Genomic DNA, 25,448 nt, shown 5'->3' with positions numbered 1-25,448 from the left:
AATATGCCCCAGTATGGCCTCAGGTGCGCGACAGGTCCGAAAATCGGGCGACATAAAATCATCTATCATCGATCATGCGACATAAGTGAAGATCCATAAACCTCATCTAAAACGGAAAATATGCCCCAGTATGAGCATCGAGTGCACGACAGGTCAAAAGAACAAGTGTCATGAAATCGTCTATCGTCGAGCACGTGACCTCCGCGAAGATCCGTAAATCTCATCTGAAGCGGAAAACATGCCCCAGTATGGCATCAGGTGCGCGATAGGCCCGAAGAACAACACGACATGAAGTCATCTATCGTCGAACATGTAATACCGGTCATCCGAATCCATAACTGAATCATGCACATATATCCAAGATGACCTCCCAGATAGAGAGGCATGGTGGCATCCAAGCGTCGAGAAGTGCGGAACTAGCTAGATGGATCTCAGGGGCTCCGTAAGGTAACGACCATGTCCACGTCTCAGTGAGCATCCAGTAAGTGATAATGATCGTGCAGAGTGAGGATCCATAAACCTCCAAATGAAATGGGATATGCCCCAGTGTGGCACCAGAGGTATGATAGGTCAAAAATCAGGTGACACCAAATCAATCATCATCAAACTCACGATCCTGGTAATCCGAACACAACTGAATCAGACCTACACATCAAAGAGGCGGCTCCCAGAAGAAGAAGCATGGCGATATCTAAACATCAGCCAGATCTCAATCACCTGTCCAAGTAGAGGCTGCCGAAGACGACATCTGATCCCATGGCTTCAGGGTGGTCTTAAGACACGGGACGTAACGTAGGCCAAGGTGATAGGGTGATAGAAATGAAAGGAAACTAGGCTCAAATACCCAATGATCAAAACTCGTGCCCTCATATATATGAAATGCAACATGTATGGTGAACCCCATGAGCCATGGACCTGAGAATGCCTAACGTGAACATGATATCGATAAGGAGACAGATGACGCAAAATGAACCGGTAGTGATATGTGTAATGATGATGCGAAATGAGCATCAAACCTAAGATGGGTCGCTGTAAGGAGAGAATATGACGCGAAGGGAATGAGATGAATCACAAGCAACGATAAAAACGATGGCGAAACAATGAATACGTGAAGAAAAGTGGTGATCGACCTAGATCAAACATGAAGTGAAGTCACATCAATAATGAACGTAATGATGGAAAGGACAATGACTCAGAGTCCTTAGGAGAAGGTCACTCATCTCTCTCACAAATAGATATGACAAAGCAATACAAATAACATGGGATCTCAGAGAGCTCACATACGAACTCCCAATAACGAACATACTCGATAAAAATGACCCCCAGACGTCAATATACATACTCAATGATCGAGAACACTATGCACATACACACATGTGCTAATAATAATAATAATGATTTTTTTTTCTTTTTCTTTTCTGTTTTTTTTTTTTTTTTTTTTTTTTTTTTTTTTTTTTTTTTTTTTTTTTTTTTTTTTTTTTACATATATACAAATACGCATACCCTGAACATGAACAAATGAACCCCAAAGGTGATGTCGATAACAGATGGACACCGACCCAAGTGCTAAGGCAACCCAAAACTCTCTCTAACGAGATGACCTTCTCAAACTAAGGATCTCTAAACCAATGTCCGTGAGATAGATGGTGGAAATGATGTGACTATCCTCCATGTGATGAACTGAGGAGGCTCACCACTCAGGGTGGAGAGAATATGAGACAAACAAATAGTAGATAGGATAAGGAAGAAGAGATGAATAGCATAACCAATAAGATGAGATGAAAATGCAGAGGTGTAGTGATAGGAAAAGATAATGAGAAAAACATGCCCCTAGGTCCAAAGCTCATGAAACTACCAAACAATGCATGCATACATTAAAGGGCCCCTATCCCGGTGTGAAAATGTGAGCAAGGCGATAAGAAAGAAAGGCTATAATGCGCATGCGAGGCTCAATGGGCTAACAACGGACTATGTATGACAAAGGAATAACAAGGTAATGGCTAACCGAAATGACGGCCACCCATCCTGCGACCATGGTCTCAGACATAGTACCTCTTTAGCTGATCCACATTGGTTGGCTCTGAGAATCGGTTTCCATCTAAATCCATCAACCATGCAGCGCCCTCTGGGGTCAACTCCCTGATGAAATAAGGTCCGCTCCAGTTGGGTCTGAACTTCCCTCTAGGATCTCTGATCAATCCCCTGATGACTTTCAGAACTAAGTCACCTACATGCAGTGGTCTAGGCTTGACCCGCTTTTTGAAAGCGCGGGCCATCTTCCTCTGATATGCACGAACATGGTCTGCTGCTCTCAATCTCCTCTCATCTAGGAGATTGAGCTGATCAAATCGAGCCTGAGCCCAATCTGCCTCGGGAATCTGCTGCTCTAATGCTACTCTCAACGAACCCATCTCAATCTCAACGGGTAGCATCGCCTCCATACCATATACCAAGGAGTAGGGTGTGGCGCCTGTAGAGGTGCGAAAAGAAGTCCGATAAGCCCACAATGCAAATGGGAGCTTCTCTGACCAATCCCGAGAAGTCTCGACCATCCTCCGTAATATCCTCTTGATATTCTTATTCGCGGCCTCTACTGCCCCATTCGTCTGCGGCCTGTACGCAGACGATCTATGATGCCGGATGCTGTATCTCTGTACTAAGGTGTCAACCTCTGCTCTGAAATGTACTCCTCTATCTGAAATCAACTCATGAGGGACTCCATAGCGACAGATAATGTGTGATCTGATGAAACTAGCAACTCCAGACGATGTCAATCTCGCATACGAAGCGGCCTCCACCCACTTGGTGAAGTAATCGATGGCAACCAGGATAAACTCATGACCACTGGAAGATTTCGGCGAAATCTTCCCGATGATATCAATACCCCAGACGGAAAATGGCCATGGTGAAGTCAGTGCGTGCAACTCTGAAGGTGGCACGTGAATGAGGTCCCCATGTATCTGACACTCGGGACATCTCTGAACAAACTGGCAGCAATCCGTCTCCATGGTCAACCAGAAGTAACCGGTCCTCATGATCTTACGAGCCAACATATGTCCTCCCATATGTGGTCCGCAGACTCCCGCATGAACCTCTCTCATCACTCGATCGGCAGAGGTGCGGTCCAAACATAATAGTAGCATCCCATCAGGCGATCGTCTATATAATGTCTCGCCACAGATGACGAATCGGGCAGCCAACTGTCTCAATGCTCTCTTATCCTTGGTCGTGGCGGCCTCAGGATATACGCCAAGTCTCAAAAAGTGATATATGTCATGATACCATGGCAAACCATCATCTGGCTCTGCATCATCGATCAAGCAACAGTAAGCAGGAGCAGATCTCGACTCGATCAACAAAGGTCGAACAGTGGCGTCAACGGGAATATCGATCATGGAAGCTAGAGTAGCTAAAGCATCAGCAAACTGGTTCTGCGCTCTAGGCAGATGGGTATATCTCAAATCATCAAATCTCCCAACTAGTAGCTCCAAATATGCATGATAAGGCTTAAGCTTCACATCTCTAGTCTTCCACTCGCCCTGAATCTGTCTCAACACCAGACTGGAGTCACCAAACACCTCCATCTGTCTAATCCCAAGCTCAAGGGCCGTCTCTAATCCCAAGATACAAGCCTCATACTCAACAATGTTGTTCGTGGCCGGATGCCGATCCGAGAATGCCAAACGAACTGATCTGGGAATGTGATCACCGTGAGGGGATATCAACAAGACGCCTATCCCATATCCAGAATGGTTGGCCGCACCATCAAAGTACATGCGCCACCCCGACAGACTAGTCACAGCAGCGACATCCTCGTCCGGAAAATCATCGTCAATAGCTCTGGCATCAGAAACTGGTAATGAGGCTAGATGATCTGCTACAATGCTCCCTCTGATGGACTTCTGAGTGACATAATGGATGTCAAACTCAGTCAGAAGTACCAACCATCTCATGAGGCGACCGACTAGGGCGGGCCTATCAAACAAATATCTCAAAGGATCTAGACGGGATATCAAGTGCACGGAATACTCGGTCATGTAATGTCTCAATCGGCGAGTGGCCCAAACCAATGCCAAACAATAACGCTCAATCATGACATACCTCGTCTCGTAGTCTAGCATCCTCTTACTCAGATAGTAAATGGCTCGATCTTTGCCCGAATCATCGAGCTGAGCTAACATGCAACCCAAGGCCACGTCTGATACAGACAAGTATAAGAGTAGAGGACGACCTGGTGTAGGAGGCGCCAAAACAGGAGGTGACAACAAGTACTCTCTGATCCTCTCGAAGGCACGCTGGCACTGGTCATCCCAAACAGTAGGTTGACTCTTCCTTAAGAGTCGAAATATGGGCTCGCAGATGTCTGTCAATCTGGCTATGAATCTACTGATGTACTGAAGTCTGCCCAGGAAGCCTCTGACCTCTCTCTCTGTCCTCGGCGCAGGCATGTCAAGAATGGCTCTAATCTTGTCCGGATCTACCTCTATGCCTCGCTCACTAACCATGTATCCCAAAAGTTTCCCAGAAGTCACTCCGAAAGTGCACTTCTTGGGATTCAGTCTCAATCTGAACTGTCTGATCCTCTCAAAGAACCTCCCAAGAGCTGCCAAGTGATTTGATCTATCTCGGGATTTCACTATCATGTCGTCTACATAAACCTCGACATCCCGATGCATCATGTCATGGAAGAGTGTGGTCGCTGCTCTCTGATATGTGGCTCCTGCGTTCTTTAATCCGAATGGCATGACTCTATAGCAATAAGTACCCCACTCGGTAATGAAGGACGTCTTCTCCATGTCCTCTGGAGCCATCAAGATCTGACTGTACCCGGAAAATCCGTCCATAAAGGACAACATCGAATGACCCGCCGTACTGTCAACTAGCATGTCGATGTGTGGAAGAGGAAAATCATCTTTAGGACTGGCCTTGTTGAGATCTCGGAAATCAACACAGACTCTCACCTTGCCGTTCTTCTTGGGAACAGGGACGACATTGGCCAGCCACTCCGGGTACTCAACCACTGATAAGAATCCTACACTGAGCTGCTTCTGGATCTCCTCTTTCACCTGCAAGCTCCAACGAGGATGCAATCGTCTCAACTTCTGCTTAACCGGTCTGGCATGGGGCAGAAGTGGCAAACGATGCTGGACGATAGATGGATCAAGGCCTGGCATGTCCTCATAGGACCATGCGAAAACGTCCAAGTAGGATCTGAGTAGCTGGATGAGGCTATCTCTCTCATCTGTAGACAAATCCGATCCGATCCTCAACTCCTTAGGCTGATCTGCCGTGCCAAAGTCAACAATCTCGGTGTCCCCTACAGCAGGTGAAACTCTCTGATCAACGGGGTCTGAATCGGAAGCAGGAGATGAGTCATCATCTGAATCATGCTGTGCAATCTCATCATCAATGTCAAAAATCTGTGATGTGGGTGAAGATGGTGCAGATAAATCAATAACATGAGAGACAAGCAAATACTCAAAGGTGCTCAAATCCATAAATGAAAAGTCAGAAACATAGTCATGACGGGAGACAAATCCCGATAAAACATCAAAGGGGAGAGGTGGGTCCACAAGGTCGGACGCTCCCTCAACTAGGCCAACAGGGCCATCAAACACATCAACAGCAACTATAACATCCTCGACGACCTCTGGAGTGGGGGCAACCTGGATCTCCTCGGCGATCTCGAGGACGGACACCCCGAAGAGATCAAATGGCGAAGCGAGCTCTGGCGGGGCTATCTCCTCGGTCTGGCTCAAGCTCATCGCGAGCATCTCATCAACGTACTCGTCACGCGGCACGGCTCCATCCACTACATCTCCAATCTCGGCAAAAGTCTCATGATCATCGATCTCATCCGGGAAGCAAAGCGTCATAAGGCTCGTGCGATCTGGGGAGGGATGAGCAATCAACACAGAAGCCGAAGGGCCAGGGGCTCCGTCACTCAACTGTAACTGCTGGACGAGGCGCTGAAGCTCGGCCTCCTGAGTGGTGCTGAGTCCTCTGATGATCCCATCAGATGGTGCATGTGGCTCTGATGCCCTCACAAAGTAATCGGCTAGGCTCATGGTGTATGGGCGGACAGGATAATAAAAGGGCGTATGAGTCAAGCGAGCCCTCACCCTCTCCCTGCGCAGCCGCGCCATATGACGATAGTCAGCCTCAGTGGGAATGAATCCGAGCCCGAATGGTACATCGCGGTCCGGAAAGGTCATGAACCCACTAGGCCCGTGCTGACGCCGCCCCAAACCCATACCAGGAAGATAAGACATGCTCCTCATAATATCGAGTACCACCGTGCTGCTGTGCTGGTCGAAGGACAGGGCTACAAAGTCTCGACAGAAGTCCTCCATCTCCAGAGTCTGCACCTCATCAAAGGTGAATCCGGTCAGAAAAAGATCATCATCAGCGTGACTGATCTCAAGTACGGGCTCGGCCGAAATGAACATATCCCCTACAGACTGTACCACGACGACCCGGCCATCATGAATAAACTTCACCTTCTGATGAAGGGAAGAAGGAATAGCTCCGGCTCTATGGATCCATGGTCGGCCTAGAAGCAGGTTAAAGGATGTAGGAATCCTCAAAACCTGAAACACGGCGACAAAAGTGGCTGGACCAATCAGTAGCTCAATCTCTAGTGTACCCATGACCTCCCTCCGAGTGCTATCATACGCGCGAACAGTCTGAGTGGACGGGCCGAAATCGGATGGTGCGTATCCAAGAGCGATGGCGGTGGCCAGAGGACATACGTTCAAGGCCGAGCCATTGTCCAGAAGGACAGATGGAACTCGGCGACCTGAACAGCCAACGGATATATAGAGAGGACGCGTATGGCCAGAACCCTCTGGTGGCAAGTCGTCATCGGAAAAGACGATACAAGTGGCTCTGCCAGCCGTCATCATATGGATGAGTCCCTCAGGAGTAGTCGTGGTATCAACTCTGATCTGGCTCAGAGCTCGAGTCAGTGCATCCCGATGAGTACTGGAGGACGCTAAAAGGCTCCAGATAGAAATACGAGCCTGAGTGCTCTGCAACTGCCTCAAAATCTCGTCATCCTCTGCTCTGACCTCCTCCTGGGATGACGTACCCCCTAAGGGTCTAGCGACAACGGCTGGAGGTGGCTGTCTCATCTCTCTACCTCCTCGGAGAACATACTGAATGTCCAGAGTCTGAGAATCATCAACGTACGGAGCCTGAACCCCCGCAACATCCGGGATCAAGATGAAAGGCGTCCGGACACTGTAATGCGGCAAAATCAATGGCTCAACGGTGGCAGCCTGGATGGACGCCGCCTCGGGAACTAATCGGAACGGAGCGGGCATCCGAGGACCCAGAGTCACCCCACTCGTCTCATAAATCACATCTGGCATGATAGGCTCTGGGTCTGAATCATCATCACTCAGCATGTGGATGTGGTCATCGATCACATCAAACTCTAAGAAATGAATGCCATCGGCTGGTGGAGGGACTGCATGTGTGGTGTGAGAAGGTAACGGGTTCGTGGTCACACTCGGCTGACCCAAGTGTACCAAACCCTGGTCGATCAAATCCTGAATGGCATGCCTCAAAGCAGTGCATCGATCGGTCTCGTGTCCAGGTCCCTGATGGTATGCACAATGCAAATCCATCCTGAACTGAGGAGGTAGAGGCTGTGGGGGCGGTCTCGGAGCGAGTGCAGTCAACAAACCGGCCTCTATGAGCTTCTGAAGAGCCTGGCTCAACGGCATGCCTATCTGTGAAAACTGTCTCTGCGTCCTCAAAGCAAAAGGTGCAGAGGTCTGCTGAGCTCGAGGCCTAGGGTATGAAGGTGCGGGCCTCGGAGTGAACTGTGCAGCGTAGCATGGCTGTCCAGTGGTCGTGTATGAAACAGGAGGTCTCTCAATGCCCTGAGTGGCATAGTAAGGTAGAGCCAATGGCTGAGCCTGATATGTCTGATCAAAAGCCGGGCAAGGTGCCCGTGGCCTGAACTGCCGAGGTGTGTAAGACGGATGAATCTCAAGGAGCTGTGGGACCGGCTGATGACGCCTAGGAGGCCTCTGACTGGATGAACTGATAGTACTAACATCTATCGACCTCTGTCCTACGAATGGTTTCTTCCCCTTAACATCACTAGGGGAAGAATCTGTCCATAATCCTCTCGAGATGCCGTCCTCGACATCATACAGAGCCATAACCAGAGACCCAAAATCTATGAACGGGGCCCCTACCACATGTCTGGCGATCCGCGGCTGTAGGCTCCTCAAAACCATCTGAATCTGGTCCCTCTCTGATGGTCTATCGATAATCTCAGCTATCTTCCCGCGCCAACGGGAAATGAAAGAAGAAACAGACTCCTCCGCCCTCTGTCTCAAAGCCTCGAGCTCTCTCCTCGATACATCTACGACAGTGTTAAACGAAAACTGTCGTAGGAACTCCTGGGCCAAGTCGTCCCATGTGCGGCGCCTCGAGGCCTCCAGAGATGCAAACCAACGCTGGGCCGCCCCACTCAGAGATAGTGGGAAAAGAGTAATCATCTGAGGCTCGTCCAATCCATGAGCCCTCATCACGGTGCTGTATAATCGGAGATGGAGGCGTGGACAACCAATGCCAGTATACCTCTCAATGTCAGGCATCCTGAACTTAGCCGGCAAGCTGGCTACCGGCACTCCATCAAAACCCTCCCAAGTAATGGCTCTGTCGGAAGTCCTCAACTGCCTCAACCCCTGCTCAAGCCTATCCATGCGAGCATGTGGGTCCTCTGAGGTCGGGGTAGGCACGGTGGCGGGAGGCGGAGCAACCTCGGTCTGGCTATGTAGGGTGAACGGCATGGCCTGTGGTGCTGACTGACTGGGTGGAGGGGGTGGTGGCACTGTATGGTCATACTGGGCACCATCCAGGGGCGGGACCTGCTGGGCCTGCTGCCCATCTATCCTCCGGCCAAGGCTAGCTATAGCCTCCTGAATCGAAGCCATGGCCTCAGCGAACTGATCGACGGTAACTATCTGTGAATCCATATCCCTCTGATCTGATCTCTGGTCTAACTGGTCTGATGTCCTGATCAATCTACCCCCAACTCTGATCCAAGAAGTCGAACCCAGACTGAACTTATCGGTACTCCTGTAATAGTGGAAATACTAGATAAGGTGCGGGATAAGGGAAACTTCACAAAGAATGTCTATCAAATGTGACAAAAGGTAGCCTGGAAGCAAACAAACTGATATCCAATCTTGAGCAGATATATAAGAGACTACTGCGAAGGTAACCAAACCTGTTACTACTGAACCGGCTCTGAAGGCCCACAGATGCACCCACGTGTAGGGAGGGAGTCCTAATCGGAGGATCTACGGCTCAACCTACAAGGTGAAGGGTGGCTCTAAACGGATATGGGTGGACTTTAAAAGATCCCTAGCAGAAGCGATCGTACCCTCCGGCGGTACGCAACCATCTGCACGCCTCAAAAAGAGACGGGGTGCTTCCATGCAAGGTGGTCATCACCTCCACACATGCACTACCTCGACATCCCAGGGGGTTTCCTATGGTGAAACCTCTCAAACTCTCGACGCTCAATGGTCAACTAAAGTGCACAGTGAATGGTGTGGGTGCATCCGAAAACCCTAAGAATCTAGAGCAAAAGAGGAAACACGCTGGTCGCACAGCTATCCATGAAACCTAGCTCGGGGCTATACAGGTCTTCAATGATCGGACTCCAATCGACATCAAAGTGTCGCTCTCCTCCAGAATGCTCCCGTGCATCGATATAGCCCGTCGCTAGACCCTACTCCTAATCTCTGGCTCAGTCAGAGAGCAAGCACACAGAAGGTCTCACACTTGCAATAGTGAGAACCGAGATGAAAGGAATGACCGAGACCAAGAGATTTGGAAGTAAGGGGATAGAAGTGAGACCCACATAGACAAGCTACATGCAATCATGTAGAAGGAGGGCAATCATGCATCATACAGTCAGGCAGAGCAGAATATATCACTCATGTACACACAAGATAAGCGAGAATACGACAATCAAGATGAATAGTGATACAAACATCATGCTCAAAGACGATCAAAATAGTATACAAGTCAGAGAATCAACATGTCAAGCCGAGTGATATACAATGGTGAGTGCATGCATGTGAAGTTATCAGAAAAAACCATGCCAAAATCATAATCAATACACTAAGCAATGCAATAAGATCAATCATCAATAATCCAGCATGTCAAAATCTCAAATGAATACGACATCTAAGCATGCGTCAAGAAATCCTCAATGTGCAATCAAGATATGAGCATCCACTGATCGTCCAATCAAATGCCACGTTTGCTTCACTCTAAGTTCAAGCTTGACCCTCTAAAAAAAGTCCCCAGTGGAGTCGCCATTTTGTGGACCCCGCATTTCGGCTCATGCGTTTCCCACTCGATGGCGAGCTCGATTTTTATTTGAAAAATTGGTTTTTTATTGATTATTTGAAAATGACTTGGAGTCGCCACTTATTTTTGTTTTATTTTTAAAAGGGTAAACAAAATAAGAAAGAAAAACCCCAAGTGTGACTCCTTATTTTGGAAAAGGTGGTCTGTGAAAAACCGAATCGAGTTCGGGGGTCAGGTTACTTATCGGGAAGGTACGGTAACAACCATAGCACCCCTCTAAATCCCTAAAGTCGGGTCTCTACTAATAAAATGAAGCTGACGTGGCAATTGATGAGTAAATCAATGAATATTTTGAACGATCATGCACACATAAAAAATCGAGACATGCATAGACGACGATTAGAGGGAAAATGGGTACATACCTGGGCAACGAGTCACCAGGTGCTATCAAAAGAGAGGGTTAGTACACCATATAGAGCACAAAACATATCATATGCATCACTAAACAGGGATTAAAATTGTTCGAAGGAAAATTGGGTTTTTGAAATTCATTTGAGAATCAGAATCTTAGAGATTATTTGAAAATTGGATTCTTAGGAATTAGATGTGAGAATGAGAACTTTTAGAAATTAATTTTGAAAGAAAATGGGGTTTTTGAATAATTATTTGAAAGTTCGGGATTTTTAAGAAAAACTAAGTTACAAAAATTGGGATTATGGGAGTTAAATTTTGAAAGGGATCAGAATCGTAAGTTATTTGAGACGTAGAAATTACGAAAGTTGATGTATAAAAATTGGAGGTCTTGGAAATCATTCGAAGGTAGAATTTATAGAAATAATGAATAAGACGATAGTGATAATGATAATAATAAGTAGCGGGATAAATACGGGAATTGGAGCATGAGAAACTGAAAATTAAGTTTGGAGATAGGACAATTGGAATTTCAAACAGCTAAATTTAGAAATTGGAATTTTGCAGAATTAGACTTTAATGATTTGAGACTTTTAAGAGAAATAAATGGGTAAGTATGGAGTAATGTTACTAATTAATCAAAACGATATTTGGACGGATGAATAGTGAATAGTGGGATTTTGAGAATTAGGTTTGAAAGTCGGACCTCTGAATAATTGAACTCTAATTATTGGATTTTTAGAAGAAAGAAATAAGTAAACGTGGAACTTATGATAACGATAACAAAGATGATATTTAAATGAATAAAAGTGAATGGTGGAATTTTTTTAGTCTAAAGGTTAAATTTGGAAATCCGATTTTGAAGAATTGAATTTTAATGATTGAAATAAATGAATAAATAAATGTGGAATGATGATACTAATTAACAAAAATAATGTTTGAACGAATAATAAAAGAGAAGATTAGTGGAATTCTTTTTAATTGAGAATTTGAATTAGGGTGTTGGATTTTTAAAGGATATGACTTTGAATAAATAGGCAAGTAGGGGATTATAATACTAATTGACGAGAATAAATATTTAGGCGAATAATGATGGATAGTAGAATTTTTAGGATTTGAAGTTTTGATTCAGAAATTGGATTTTTGAAGAATTGGACCTTATATAAATAAATAGATATGGAGCAAGAATCCTAATTAACCAAAATAACATTTTAGATGAATAATGAAATTTCTGAGATTGAAAATTGAATTAAGGCATGAGGTTTTCAGAAGATTTGACTTTGAATAGATGTGGAATAATGATTCTAATTGATGAGGATAAAATTGGGACGAATTGTAGAATTTTTAGGATTGAAAAATTGAATTAAGACGAGATTTTTGAAGAACCAGGTTTTAAATAAATAGATGAATACGGGATAATAATCTTGATTGATAAAAATAAGATTTAAACGGATTATTGAAAGATTAAATTAAAGTATGGGATTTTCTTGATGGATTAGACTTTGAATGACTAATAAATACGGTATAAAGATTCGATTTATGAAAATATGAATTAAACGAATTATTAAAAAATTAAGTCAAGGCGTGGGATTTTCGAAGAATTAAAATTATATTTTAATGAATAGGATTTTTAAAAGATGATAAATCTATACATACGAAATAATAATAATAATTAACAATCATAATATTTAAATGGGTGAAATAGAATAGCATAAATTTTGGGATTGAAAATTAAGTTTGGACCTAGGATTTTTGAAGAATTAGAATTAGTCTTGAACACATGAGATTTTATTTTTAAAAAGAAATAAATAAGTAAATATTAGAATAGTATTAATAATTAAATAACGATGATATTTACTCGAATCGAAAATGGGAAGTGGAATTTTTAAGTAACGATTGGAATTTTCAAAAGAAGTAAATAACTAAACACGGAATAATGATAATAATGATGAGATTAATAATAATAAAGAGTAAATAAATAGATATGAAAGGTAGAATTTTGAAAAACTTATTTGAAGGGGGAAATTTTGGACTTGAAAATTCTAAGGATAAGATTATAGAGTTATGGAAATTAGGTTTCTGAAAATCAATTTTTAGAGTATGTGGGCTTTGGGGATGGGTCAAGAAAGAAGGCCACGTGAAATAGAATCATGCTAGTGGGCTTGGGTACAACTAGTGCCGCATTTAGAGGCTCAACATGGCCCATGATGAGGTAATGGACCCTGACCGATGCCTAAAGGTGACTGCTGGGCCACCTGAGCGAGGCAATGACTACTGAAATGGGCTATATGGCAGCATATTGGTGGGCAACCATGGCTTGCTTGGTAAGGGCTAAAAAGCCGACTGCTGCTGACCTCAAACACGGGCCTAAGAAGGGCGCTTCTAAGGGGATTGCTAAGGGGGATTGAACTTGGGGACGCATATGCATAGGCTGCTGCTGCATCCCCCCACCGAAAGGCCTTTGCAGCTGGAGATGGGGAGGGCTGCACCTACAGACAGCGGCGTCGGTGTAGATCTCAGTGATGGAGAGACGATCAATCTGGAGAGGCGCGGGCTTTAGTGATTCATCCAACGCTTCAACGTGACAACGAATGAGATTCTATGATGAGGATTGAAGCGAAGGTGATGAAAAATCAGCTGGCGAAGTGGATTGAGGAGGAAACGGATGACTGGAGCTCGAGTGATGCCGCACTACTCAGGTTCGGGCATAGACGCATGAAATGGTGAGGCGGTGGCCTGGTGCCAGGCTGCTACCGGTATGAGGAAAATTTCCTGGCGAGGGTGTGGACACCGCACGGCTCGACTGGATGAACGGGACGGTGAGAGGATGACAGGCTTGTTAATGAACCCGACGCATGGAAGGCTTGGAAGGTATTGGCATGGTGGATACATGGTAGGCATAGGCATAACAGAAATACCAGTGTGCTTGAGCATGACATGAGTAAAAAGAGTGGTGAGTTAGAGAGAGGAGTGGGCGTGGAGGTGGGTACGGGGGTTAGAAGGATGGTGAGAATTGAATGGGATTGATGGGTCATGTATGCATGTGGCGCGGATTGGTGGTATGGGGTGACCATGCATGCATGGGATTAAAGATGGAAGGGGATGAACATAGATGTGATGAATGGAAGGAAATGGGTTTGAGTGATGGAAAAAAGACGCAGGTGATGGGTTAGTGATATGAGGAGAGAGAAAAGGTGGTGGGATGAATAGGGAGGCTTAGAGAGGGGAACGGATAAGGAGGTTAGATGGTTTGGTTTGCATGGTGCCCAAGCATGTGAGTGGATGAGAAATAACACTTGAATTACAACCACGTGCCTCATGGATGGCATGTTCCTGAAACTCCTAAGTCATCCTAGCATGAAGCCTAATGGTGCGCTTCATCATGGTATCCTTACCCATCAGCACCATAAGATCTCCATGCGGACCTTTTCAAATGTGTCGTAGCATTTCTCAAACCTTCCAGTCTCACGATCATCACAGTTCCTGAGGATATTCTCATAAGCTTGCTTCCTGGTACTACTGATTTTCAGACACAAAGCCATTCATATTGCTCTCAGTTTCGGTGAACTCCATTTCGTCCATGCTTTCCCTAGTGCACTAATGCAAGAAAGCATTCCTCCTGAACGTGGCAGTGAATTGCTCGCTCACCCGCTTGAACATCTCCTGGATTGAAGTAGAGTTACCAATGAAGATTGGGGCCATGGAAAGGCCTCCAGGTGGAGTGTCATAAAGGCTTGATTTAACATTGCTGGGTATCCAATCAAAGTGTGAAGAGTTCTTATTCTGGACATTGATCATTCATTCGTCCACTTCTCTGGTGTTCATCTTTCAACCATTTCATCTCCCAGTTTTAAAACTGATCATGATTTTGGGTTCAAAACAGAATTTCCGACCACCTTGGGGCTAGCTTCAGTGAGAACATACACAAAGGGAGAATCCTAAACCATTTCCACACTGCATTTCAAAAGCCTCCCTGATCGTGCCTCAATAACTCCCTCACTCAGTCCGGAAGCATACAATGGCGATGGTTCAATGCATTGTCTCTCTTTCCAGGGAAAACAGGGGAGTAAGGGAATAGAAACGGGAACAGAACAAGAAACAGAACAAGGAACAGAGCCGGGATTATGCTAAACCCATTTCATTGTTTTTCCATGAGTTTAACAAATCAGTGGGTTTAAGTGGAAAAATACTTACCAGAATAGAGTATAAGGTACCTCAAGCTCTTCAAATATGAAACCAAAGAAAAAGAAAAAAAAAAAAAAACAAAGACAACCCAACAAACAGAGTAGAAATCACAGAGAATGAAACGTGGGAGATATGAAAAATAAAATAGAAAAATAAAAAAAATAAAAAAGGTATGGGGAAAAGCACAGTAACCAAACCTGAAACACTTCTTCCTCTGCTCTAAGATCTCTCACTGTAATCAGCAACCCTCTCCCCAAGTCTCTCTCGCTGCTAAAAAAATCTCCCCCTGTGCTCTGGATGTCCCGCTCGAAGAAAAGCTCACCCCTGCTTGTGATATCCTTCTCCTCCACCTTTTATCTCCTCCTGTTTCTATCTTCTACCGCAAGCCACTACCGGCTCCACTATTGCTTCACTCAGCAAGCATGGCAGCTCTGACCACCAGCATGGCCGATCTTGACTTGCTCTTTCCACCAATCTGGCTTCTTCCAGCAGAAAAGGGGGCCCCCACTCACTTATCCTAGGTGTCGCCAGCTCCTCCAAGTGGCGAGATATTATCCTTCCCATGTCATCAAAAATCCCTTAAAAACAAACTAAACGTCTTTGCTCTCTTAAGGGGGTCTACAACTAGCTTTTAAGACCATTATGAATCAATTTGTGGATGAAGTCTTGAAGTGGGAAAAAGAAAGAAAACATATTGGTTTTTGAAGCACGATTTTAGGGCTCAAGGGTACAAATGGTGAAGTTTATTATGGGTAATTTCCTTCAACTTTGCTTATGAAGGTTCCTATTTCCATCATTGTGAAAGTTTTTGTGATATACTCGCTTCATCTTCTTTGTATTTATGAGATAAGAGGTTTCCATCTCAAGTATTGTTATATTTCTACTAGTTTCCATTATTAAAGAAATTAACAAGGACTTGTATTTTCATTTTCATTCAAATGGAAGAAGGTTTTGTTACGATTTTCTATTTTTTTTAAAAAATAGTCTTTCCACATTACATATGGTGTTGTGCTGATTATGTATCAAGGGCAACATGTGATCCACAAACAATGGAAATCTCATAACCAAATGGATATGTTAAGGTGAAGTAGATAGAGTGAGTTCTTCAATATACTTGTTATTGTTTTTTACAACTTGAAATTCAAGGACAGAGACTTGGTGAAGTAATAGTAATGGCAATCCATATGATTCATTTTCATCACTTTGTTTCACAATTGAGAAAATGGAGTATATATTTGTTAGTCCAAGGGTTTTCCTAATCGTGTTTTGATGATAACAAACCATGGTTAAATAGCTAATTAGTTTGAATTACAAAGAATTTCAGGTGTTAGTTTGGAAATTCATCAAAGGACCCAATGGATGCAAGATCAAGACATTTGGAAGACCTTTGATCATAAGAAACATATGTAAGATGAATGCATGAGTGCACTTAGGATTTTCATATATTTTCATGCATCTTTAAAAACTTAGTTTATGCATTAAAGTTACATTTTCATCAAAACCTAAGTTTTATCAAATGAACCTTAGGCAAATTGTTTCAAAATTTGAATATTAATTTACCTAAATATCTTGCCTAAATATTAGAAGAGAAAAGAATAAAACAAATATAGGTTTTCAGGCTAAAAAATGTGAATTGGTCGAGGTAGTGGCCAATCGGCTCAACCGGTTAGGGTATCGGTCAACCAATTACACTTTCCCAGTTGAGGTCTGGTCAAGAGATGTAAAAAATATTCTCTCTTTTTTAGTAGCCTTTCTTTCTCGATTGAGGGATATGTCTTCTGGGTCGAGGTCCAGTCGAGACATAAGAGTCACCTACCATGCATTTAATACCTAACGGCTAGTGAACCGGTCGACCCCCAACTTGATCAGTCAAGACTGTTTTTTAGCATTTTGACTCCTAATATTAGAAACCTATAAATTGGGAGTTCCACTTCATTTATGAGCAAGAGAACACCTGCATTTATTTATTTACATACTTGTTCTTGCCTTAAAAGCTCTTATTCTTTTCTTGGTGCATTAAATCTCCATTTGCATATTCTTTAGTGCACCTTTGTGATTCATCCTAACTTTGAGTTGTGTTTAAGCCATTGTTGAGTTAGGTTGAGAGATTCAAACTTGTTATTTGAGTATTAGAAGGTTCAAGTAAGTAGAGACTTGAAAGGATTGTGTAATAGCTCATTGGAATCAGAATCTAAGTGTAAAGGGGTTGGAAGTTTAGTTGAAGCTTCAAATTTAGTGGAACTCTCATTTGGGTAGGAGCTTGAGGAGAGTGGACATAAGCAAGGAGTGTCGAACCACTATAAATTCCAAGTTTGCTTCTTTTAACCCCATCTCTTTATATTTGTGCTTCTTTTGCTTGAATTTTTGGTGTTTGAAAAAATATCTTTTTAAAACCCAATTCAACCCCTCCCCCCTTCCCCAATCCCCAACCCCTCTTGGGTGTTTTCTCTTTAAGATTAGCCTAAATTTTCTTAATATTCATGCAAGATAACATCTCAACTTGTGAAATTTTCTTTAATCTCTTAATTGTATACTTCGTAAGCATTTTAGCTTGAGGAATACCCAACAACAATACATTTTTTAGCATGTTGGTGAAACTTATTTTTGGTTGAATATTGGTGGCAAAACATAAACATCCAAACACACGCAAATACTATAGGTGGGTGATTGATTACAAAGAATTTCAAATGGTATTTTCTTTAAGAGTAAAGTTGTAGATAAGTTATTAATGAGATAAACTACAGTAAACACACTCTTCCGAAAAGCTTAATAAAAGTTGAGATTGAAATCTCAAGGCTTGACCTATGTTCAAGATGTGACGAAATTTAGTGTAGAAACACAACTATGCTCATAAATAATCCCATTATCATTAAAAAAATTATGCATCGAGTAAAACTCACTATTATTATTTACTCGAATTTGTTTAATCCTTTGATTAAATTAAGTAGCAAAAGCAAATAAAGATTTTAATAAAGTTTATGTTTGTGACTTAAACTGCATAAGGTATATTCATGTGTTTCTAGAGAAATCATCCACGACGGGGAAAAAATAATGGGTACCTAATTAAGAAGGAACTTAGAAAGCACACCAAATATCACAATGGATTAATTCAAAGGGTTCATAGTAAAAATATAGCTCAAACCATAAGGAAGCTTGGTTTGTTTAGCCAAAGTATAAATATCACAAGCCTTATTAAAACTCACAAAAATTTGAGGAATTGAGTCTATAAAGTGCTTCATGGGATGTATAGATGGGTGACCAAGGTGTATATGCTAAAGAGAGGATTGAGAAGTTGTGTTGTTTGCTTTTGAAATAGGTGGAATTGTTGGTGTTGAAGTATTTGTGGAGAAGCAATAGAGACCATTATGTTGCCTCTGTAAACTAATCATCCTCTTCATTCACAAGTCATGTAAAAGGCAAAAATTAGGAAAAAAAAGGTGATTGAGTAATTCAATGTTTTTGTCATTTTACTAACTAACGACAAATTGATATAAAATAAAGACATATAAAGAAAATTTAGAAGGGTAAACTCTGGACTAAGTTTAGTTGAACCAATGAAAGTGATTTATGTCTTTTTCCATTCAATAATCTAATAGAGGAACGGATGGGCAACCTTATCTTATGTAATAAGTTAGATGATGAAACAATGTGGTTAATAACACCACTTTCAATGTCCTACTTATTGAAAATTGTAGAATCGATATGAGATAAAAGACAAAAGGGAATGAACCATTTAAGAGGGCTAAAAGTTGTTAATACTCCTCATGAGTGAAACTTGCAATTTCTAATCAGGAGTTATTGGAAAATGACTCGATTTTGCTCCCAAGTTTCTCATTCTTTTTATAAAGTTTATATCTTAAAGAAAAGAAATGTAAATGATAGCATCTATCAACCGTGTGGTTATTCCTATTATAGTGGTTGCAATGTAACTTTGCTTTATTTAATAATTTTTTGTTGAAATTATTTTTTTCGCATATCCATCATCATGACTTCTTTGGAGACAATCAACTCTCTTTGTTTTCCCTGTTGAAGAATCATGGAATAAACTTTCTGAACTATAGGAAAGGGTAACATAAGGAGAATTTGACCACAAATAGTATAATTCTCACTCCACTTTTTTCATAACACCACGTGTGCAAAGAGGTGGGTCATTATAGGAGGCAAGTTCACTTCATAATCCCCTGGTTTAGTGAAATAGGTATTTTGATATAATGAAACAATATCCCTTTCAATTTGGAATATCCTAGGAGAATTGTTCTATGAGAATCTTTCCTTCATATTAGCCAAGACTTGTATAGTAGATTCAACATATATTATATTATTGGTGAGATCAGATTTCACAAAGTTAACATGTCATTGCACCTTATCCATGAGGGAAATTTTTCATCAATTGATGATGTGTCTTAATCTATCCATAAGTGTAACTTGTCTTATTTTATTTTTTTACTAAGAGCTATTCTCATTGAGCAATTCTATGTGTCATAGTTATCACCATTCAATAGTTTTGTGACTATAATAATTCTTAAATGACTTGAGTGATGAAGATGAAAAGGATTTGAAGGGGCCACAAGAACATCACTTTTAATTATGTTTGATAAAGACGAATATGTCGTATTGGCCTAAGAAATTTGATACAAGTCTTCCAAGAGCTTAATGCTTTGATACCATGAGAAAAATCTAAAAGAACGAAAAGATTTTTATGATGTATTTTGTATATAATATTTTCGAAACATATACAATTCAATATAAAACAAAAATAAAAACGAAACAACATAAATTTTAGAACTAGTAAATCACAATCAAATTAGTTATTACCAAACAAAAGTTGATTGTTGATGAAGGTGAATCAAATAAATATTCACTACATAATTATGTAAGTTAAAAATTATAATAGCAACAACATTCACAATGGAAAAGGGAATGGATTTTCTATGCTTCCTTGCCCCGCAGGTATGAGTTTTCCTTTTTGGGCCATGAAAATGTGCTATTTCGAAAACTAGACCATAAGAGGAGGGTGGTGAAATTTCCAAAAACCGCAGGTGTGGTTTTGTGTATATTTTTCTAAAGCAAGCATGGGCCTTCTCACAGACACATGGGCCTGTGGGGCCTATTAAGACACCCCAAATTGACTTGGACTCCTAGGAAAGGCCCAGATCCTTCCAGAGTCAGAAAATCTCCCGCATGCCCCGGATAACTCGAATCCTAAAACGACACCGTTTCGAAAAGTGAAAACCATCTTCTTCTCCTAAACCCCTTCCCCACGACAACCACCCTGCTACTCGATTTCCTCTGCAATTCTAGAGAGAAAAAGTAGAGGGAGAAACAAAGATTTTCCTCTGAGAGCCTAGGGAGATAAAAGGGGTTTCTGTGAACATCTAGAGATAGAGGGATGGATTTCGAGCTGAGAAGAGCCAGAGAGAAGCTCGAGAGAGAGCAGAAGGAGAGGAAGGAGAAAGCAAGGTTGAAGTTGGAAAGGGATAGAAAATCCAAACAGGAAGCGGCCCGCCAGCGCGATGCCATTGAAGCGGTTCAGAGATCTCGGCGCCTTGACGCCGCCGAAGCCCAACTCAAGGTCCCTTTTCTGTCCTTTCTGCCCCTTCCTGTTCCTCGATTTTGCCAAGCTAATTAATTTCTGTTCTTAATTTTAATCTTATCGAACCGATCATAAAAATTGATAATTTTTCTTGATTTTTTTCGATTTGGAGATTGTGCGATCATGGTGTTCTATCGATAAACATAGAATTTGAGCAATAAGGCTTCGTTCTTGCGTGCGTGATATGATTCTTAAGAGTTGTTCTCGTTTCTTAGATTGAAAAATGTGTAATTGTTTTGTCTAGTGTATTGAAGTGCCATTGAATGGTAAACTTGCTGTGATTTTGGCAAAGTTCGATCAAATAATTTCAACTTTCTTCTGGAAAAGTATTGTTTTTGTTGGACGCATTAAAAGAGAAGCTGTGAAGTATGAATCAAATGAATCCTGAGAATAAAGGGTTTGCTTGTTACCCTTTTCCTATCATATGTAGGTAGATGTCATAGTAACCTGGTTTAGACCAAGCAATTTAGATATTAGATGCTGACATCTTAGATGAATCATCACTTGTTTTTCTTACTTTTATAAAAATAAAAAATAAAAAGCGATGAATTACTCACGTGAAAGAGTTTGCTTTGATATCCTTTTCCTATCATATATTTGTAGATGTCAAAAATCTTGATGGACTTAATAATGCATGAGTCTTCCACTTCTTTGTCTGTTCTTCAAGCATATGAATCAAGGAGTACTTGCATTTCCTATCACATGTGTGGATGGCAATAATCTTGAGTCCTTGATGAACTTAATAATGCACAATAATTGAGCATCATTTTGGAAATAATAAATAGGTTCAATGTGCTTGGGATCAGGGGCGGAGCTAGGCAGTGCCCAGGAGGGGCATATGCCCCCCCTGAAAGTTTTAAAAAAATGTTGAGGGTTAGTGGGAATTTGATCCTTGACCTCAAATTCTGTAGGACTTAACTGCCTACCACTAGGCTATGCAAGTTCTTTGGTGATATTTTGCCCCCTCTAAAATAAGTTCCATATAATGCCCCCCAACCTATTTTCTGGCTCTGCTAGTGCTTGGGATGAGCCACATTGCTATTCTTCAAGTTCTTCTTCCTATTAATGTTTGGGCATCTTCTTAATGGTTCCCAAACATGAATTTGGAACAGGCTTCTTATTAATAGGCATCTTATTAATGTCTAGGATGAACATTACATTGCCAAGTATTTGGGTCACCATAAGTTCCTGCATTCTTCAACTTCTTCTTGTTTATGTTTGGGCATCTTCTTCTTCAACTTCTTTTTCTTCGAATGAGCATTATTTTTGACAAGCATTTGGGTCACTATAAATCTCTGCTGTCTTATGCTTAAGTCAAAGCATTTTTACCTTTACTTTATAAATATATATATATTGACATTTTCTTCTATTGCTACCAAGAAAAGAAGCTCAGTGGAGATAATGTACTCTAGAAAATCCATTTCCTTTATTGTCCAAAGCTTCAATGACAAGTAAGAGAAAAGATAATTGGATGGCTTAACAATGCTCACTTGACTAATATAAAAGAAACTTACATGCGTGGCACATATTTACCAGTGGCTGAGTTGTACATGACCATGTTCAAATGCTCCTCTGAGACACATCTAGCATGAATTGAGGGGTTTGTGATATGATGTTTGCTTATCTATGGGCTAAACTAGGATAGTCCTCCAAGCTGCTCACTGCAATATAGAGGTTGCAATGATTTTTCATGATTATGAATTTATAATTGAAACCTTAAATTGGTAATCAGTTTGATGAAAGACCCATTACAGTTGGAAGGTGTCAAACTATAGTATTTAGCTAAAAGAATGAATTACTGCATGGAGATAACTTAGGCAAATATTGCAAAGGAGAATATGGGTTTGGTGCTATGTGTTTTTTACTGTCTACAAATTTTGAGTCCCTGGCATTTTGACAGGTTACTGATATTGTTTCACAGCATGTTGCACTTAGCTTAGGGGATCTTTTTAAGTGTTGTATGTGCCATGGACCCAGCTTTCTTGAATTGCATTGCTTCATTAGTGGTTAAAACATGACTTTGGTATGATAAATACTCCTCCTTGATTTCCTGAAATTATAAAAGAGCTCTTAAATAATTGGATACTATCAAAGCATTGAAGCCTGGTTAAACAAGAGTAACAGAAGATATTTGAAGAACAGGATACATCTAACTAAAACAGAGCACAGCCATCCTAGTGACTGATTGATTAAGCATGATTGGCAAATCCTTCTGATGTACGTTTGTGTTTTGTAGTTGAATACCGGTTTCACCCCTTCATTATCCTTTATGGTTGTTAAACATAAAAAGCCTTATTATCATGTTTGTTGATTACAATTTTTGCATGGTTTAAATCAATTTAAAGTTAGATGGCCTCTTTCCTTATTTTATCTTCATGGAAATTACACTTCTTAAATTAATGCCATGTCCTATTATTTACCAAAAATTGGCTTTTCTTCTCAGGCTGATCAGCAAATGGAAGAAAGTTTACTTGCTGGCAGAGGAGTAATGTTTTTTCGTATTTTAGAAGCTGTTGCTTATCAGGGTAATGGAGATAAGATCAAATTGCCACCTTCCTGCTTTAAGGAATTATCTGATCAGGGTGCTTTTGATAAAGGGCCACTTTACTTTGGGCTTTCAGTTGTTCATCAAGAGGGTTCTTTAGATACAAAGGCAGCTGAAACACAAAATCAGAGGACAACTCATGCAGGTGTTCTGGAATTCACTGCAGAGGAAGGTTCTGTCAGCCTTCCTCCTCATGTATGGAGTAACTTGTTTCCGGAGGAAACCTTAAAGTCTCCATTGGTTGAAGTTCGTTATCTTTGGCTCCCAAAAGGAACTTATGCAAAACTTCAAGCAGATGGGATTGGCTTTTCAGACATACCCAATCACAAGGCTGTCCTTGAAACAAGACTACGCCAGCATGCCACTCTTTCTCAAGATGATGTCCTGATCGTGAACCATGGGGAGTTGACATACAAGTTAAAGGTTCTTGAGTTAAAACCATCCTCAAGTATATCTGTCCTGGAAACAGATATTGAGGTTGATATAGTGGGTCCTGATTCGGTTTCAGGGAGGACAAATCAGCAGTTCCTGAAACCACTGGAATTTGGAAAATCAGAGACTGGAATGGTTGAGGAAGGTAATTATGTGTATTACAAGTTCTCAATGGATGGTGACATCTTGGGGATAATTGCTTCTGGGGATGCAAGAATTGAGGTAAAGATAGAAGCAGAGTCAGATGGTGGAGATACTGATCTTTACATTTCGAGACATCCCCTCATATTCCCAAATAGGCACCAACATGAATGGTCTTCTCATGATGTGGGTTCAAAAACTTTGATACTGAGTCATAAGGATCAGAGCTTGGAAGCAGGTACTTTTAGCATTGGTGTCTATGGCTTTAAAGGAACAACAAAGTACCAGATATCGGTAAGTGTTCAAGATAACTTAAACCACAAGGTGGGTCAACAAGCTACATCTTCTTCATCTATGGAGGTGGATACCGTAGAGTGTAGGAATTGCAAGCATTATATACCCAGTAGATCTATAGCACTGCATGAGGCCTATTGTAGCAGACATAACATCATTTGTCCACATGCTGGTTGTGGGGTTGTTCTCAGGGTGGCAGAGGCCAAGAACCATGTGCATTGTGACAAATGTGGGCAAGCCCTTCAAAGGGGAGAGATGGAGAAGCACATGAAAGTGTTCCATGAACCACTTCACTGCCCATGCGGGGTAGTACTTGAGAAGGAACTAATGGTTAGCAATACGATCTCTGCTCATTTCAACAATTTTTTCCCTTACTGTCTCGTGTTATAGTTGCTTTTCGTTCAGTCATCAAATTCATGAGCTGATCGATATTGCAAAATGACATCAGAAATTTCACTTCGGATTTTTTTACTTTTTCTAACAATGTAGTAAGTGAAAATCTTGTGCCATTTTGTATGGGCAACCAGCCTCATGTTCAGTTTCATCTGCAATTGGTTCATTTTTACTATGGTCTTCTGCAGGTGCAACACCAGGCTTCAGCGTGCCCTCTTCGCCTAATAACATGCCGGTTTTGTGGTGACATGGTTCAGGCTGGGAGTTCTGCCATGGACGTCCGAGACCGATTAAGAGGACTGTCTGAGCATGAAAGCATCTGTGGCTCAAGAACCGCCCCATGCGACTCATGTGGGCGTTCCGTCATGCTAAAAGAGATGGACATCCACCAAATAGCCGTTCATCAGAGGAACTAATGCCACGCATGAGCTCTCACTCCTATACTCATTCATGGCCCCTAATGCTGCTTAGGGCACAAGACCTGGAAATTCTGCCATAAACATCAGCATGAACCAGATGCTTTCAGCATATATCCCATCACTCTGCATCAGCATATATCCAACTTTGATATCGTGGTTCAGCCTTGATATGCATGTAATTCTAATATTATTATTATTTTTTCCTGGAAATCCTGGTGTGATGTATGAAACGCCAATCTGGATCAATCAACTTGGTTTGCTTGCCTGTGTAGTATTTCACTTCATATTTTAAATCTGAAGAACTCTTGTGCCTTTTGTTAGGTGCATGTTCTCATCTGGCATTCAAATTAAAAATCCATCTGCTGATCATGCTGTAAAGGTGATGACTCTTGGTGGCCCACTCACCACTTTGAAATCAAAAAGAAAATTGACACCTCCCTATCTTTTTAAAAAATTTAATTTTGTTTCTTTAACGTTTTAGGTTCAATCATTCAAACACCTCCCTATCAAACGATAGTCAAAAGGAGTGTAGCTTTGTCAACCATATGGTTTTAAAAGTGACATGTTTGACACGCGTTACATATTTGATGTGTTTCAACCATACAGGTTGGTCTCAATCAAAGTATAATTTTTTAATTTAAATTTACTGATATTAATAATAATTATATATTAATTAAGAGTGTGTTTGATA

General features: G+C 41.6%; 1 protein-coding gene across 1 annotated transcript; it reads left to right on the top strand.

The window, feature by feature from the left end:
• The first annotated feature begins 20,102 nt into the window (after window positions 1-20,102).
• On the top strand, window positions 20,103-25,028 carry LOC100246609 (uncharacterized). The gene is made up of 3 exons (XM_002273261.5): window positions 20,103-20,512; window positions 22,977-24,275; window positions 24,527-25,028. The coding sequence occupies exons 1-3, from the start codon at window positions 20,330-20,332 to the stop codon at window positions 24,752-24,754; spliced, it is 1,710 nt and encodes a 569-aa protein (XP_002273297.1). The 5' UTR covers window positions 20,103-20,329; the 3' UTR covers window positions 24,755-25,028.
• Window positions 25,029-25,448: the final 420 nt, after the last annotated feature.

This window comes from Vitis vinifera, chromosome 12 (genome assembly GCF_030704535.1).
Source record: "Vitis vinifera cultivar Pinot Noir 40024 chromosome 12, ASM3070453v1".
NCBI lineage: Eukaryota > Viridiplantae > Streptophyta > Magnoliopsida > Vitales > Vitaceae > Vitis > Vitis vinifera.
Note: the sequence above shows the minus strand (reverse complement) of the source record. Positions and strands in the feature narration are given on the sequence as shown.

Excerpts from the sequence above, each read along its gene's own strand:
- LOC100246609 (XM_002273261.5), top strand. The coding sequence starts at position 20,330 with ATGGATTTCGAGCTGAGAAGAGCCAGAGAGAAGCTCGAGAGAGAGCAG. Across the intron at positions 20,513-22,976 it reads CCGCCGAAGCCCAACTCAAG|GCTGATCAGCAAATGGAAGA; the intron begins GTCCCTTTTCTG and ends TTTTCTTCTCAG. Across the intron at positions 24,276-24,526 it reads TACTTGAGAAGGAACTAATG|GTGCAACACCAGGCTTCAGC; the intron begins GTTAGCAATACG and ends GGTCTTCTGCAG.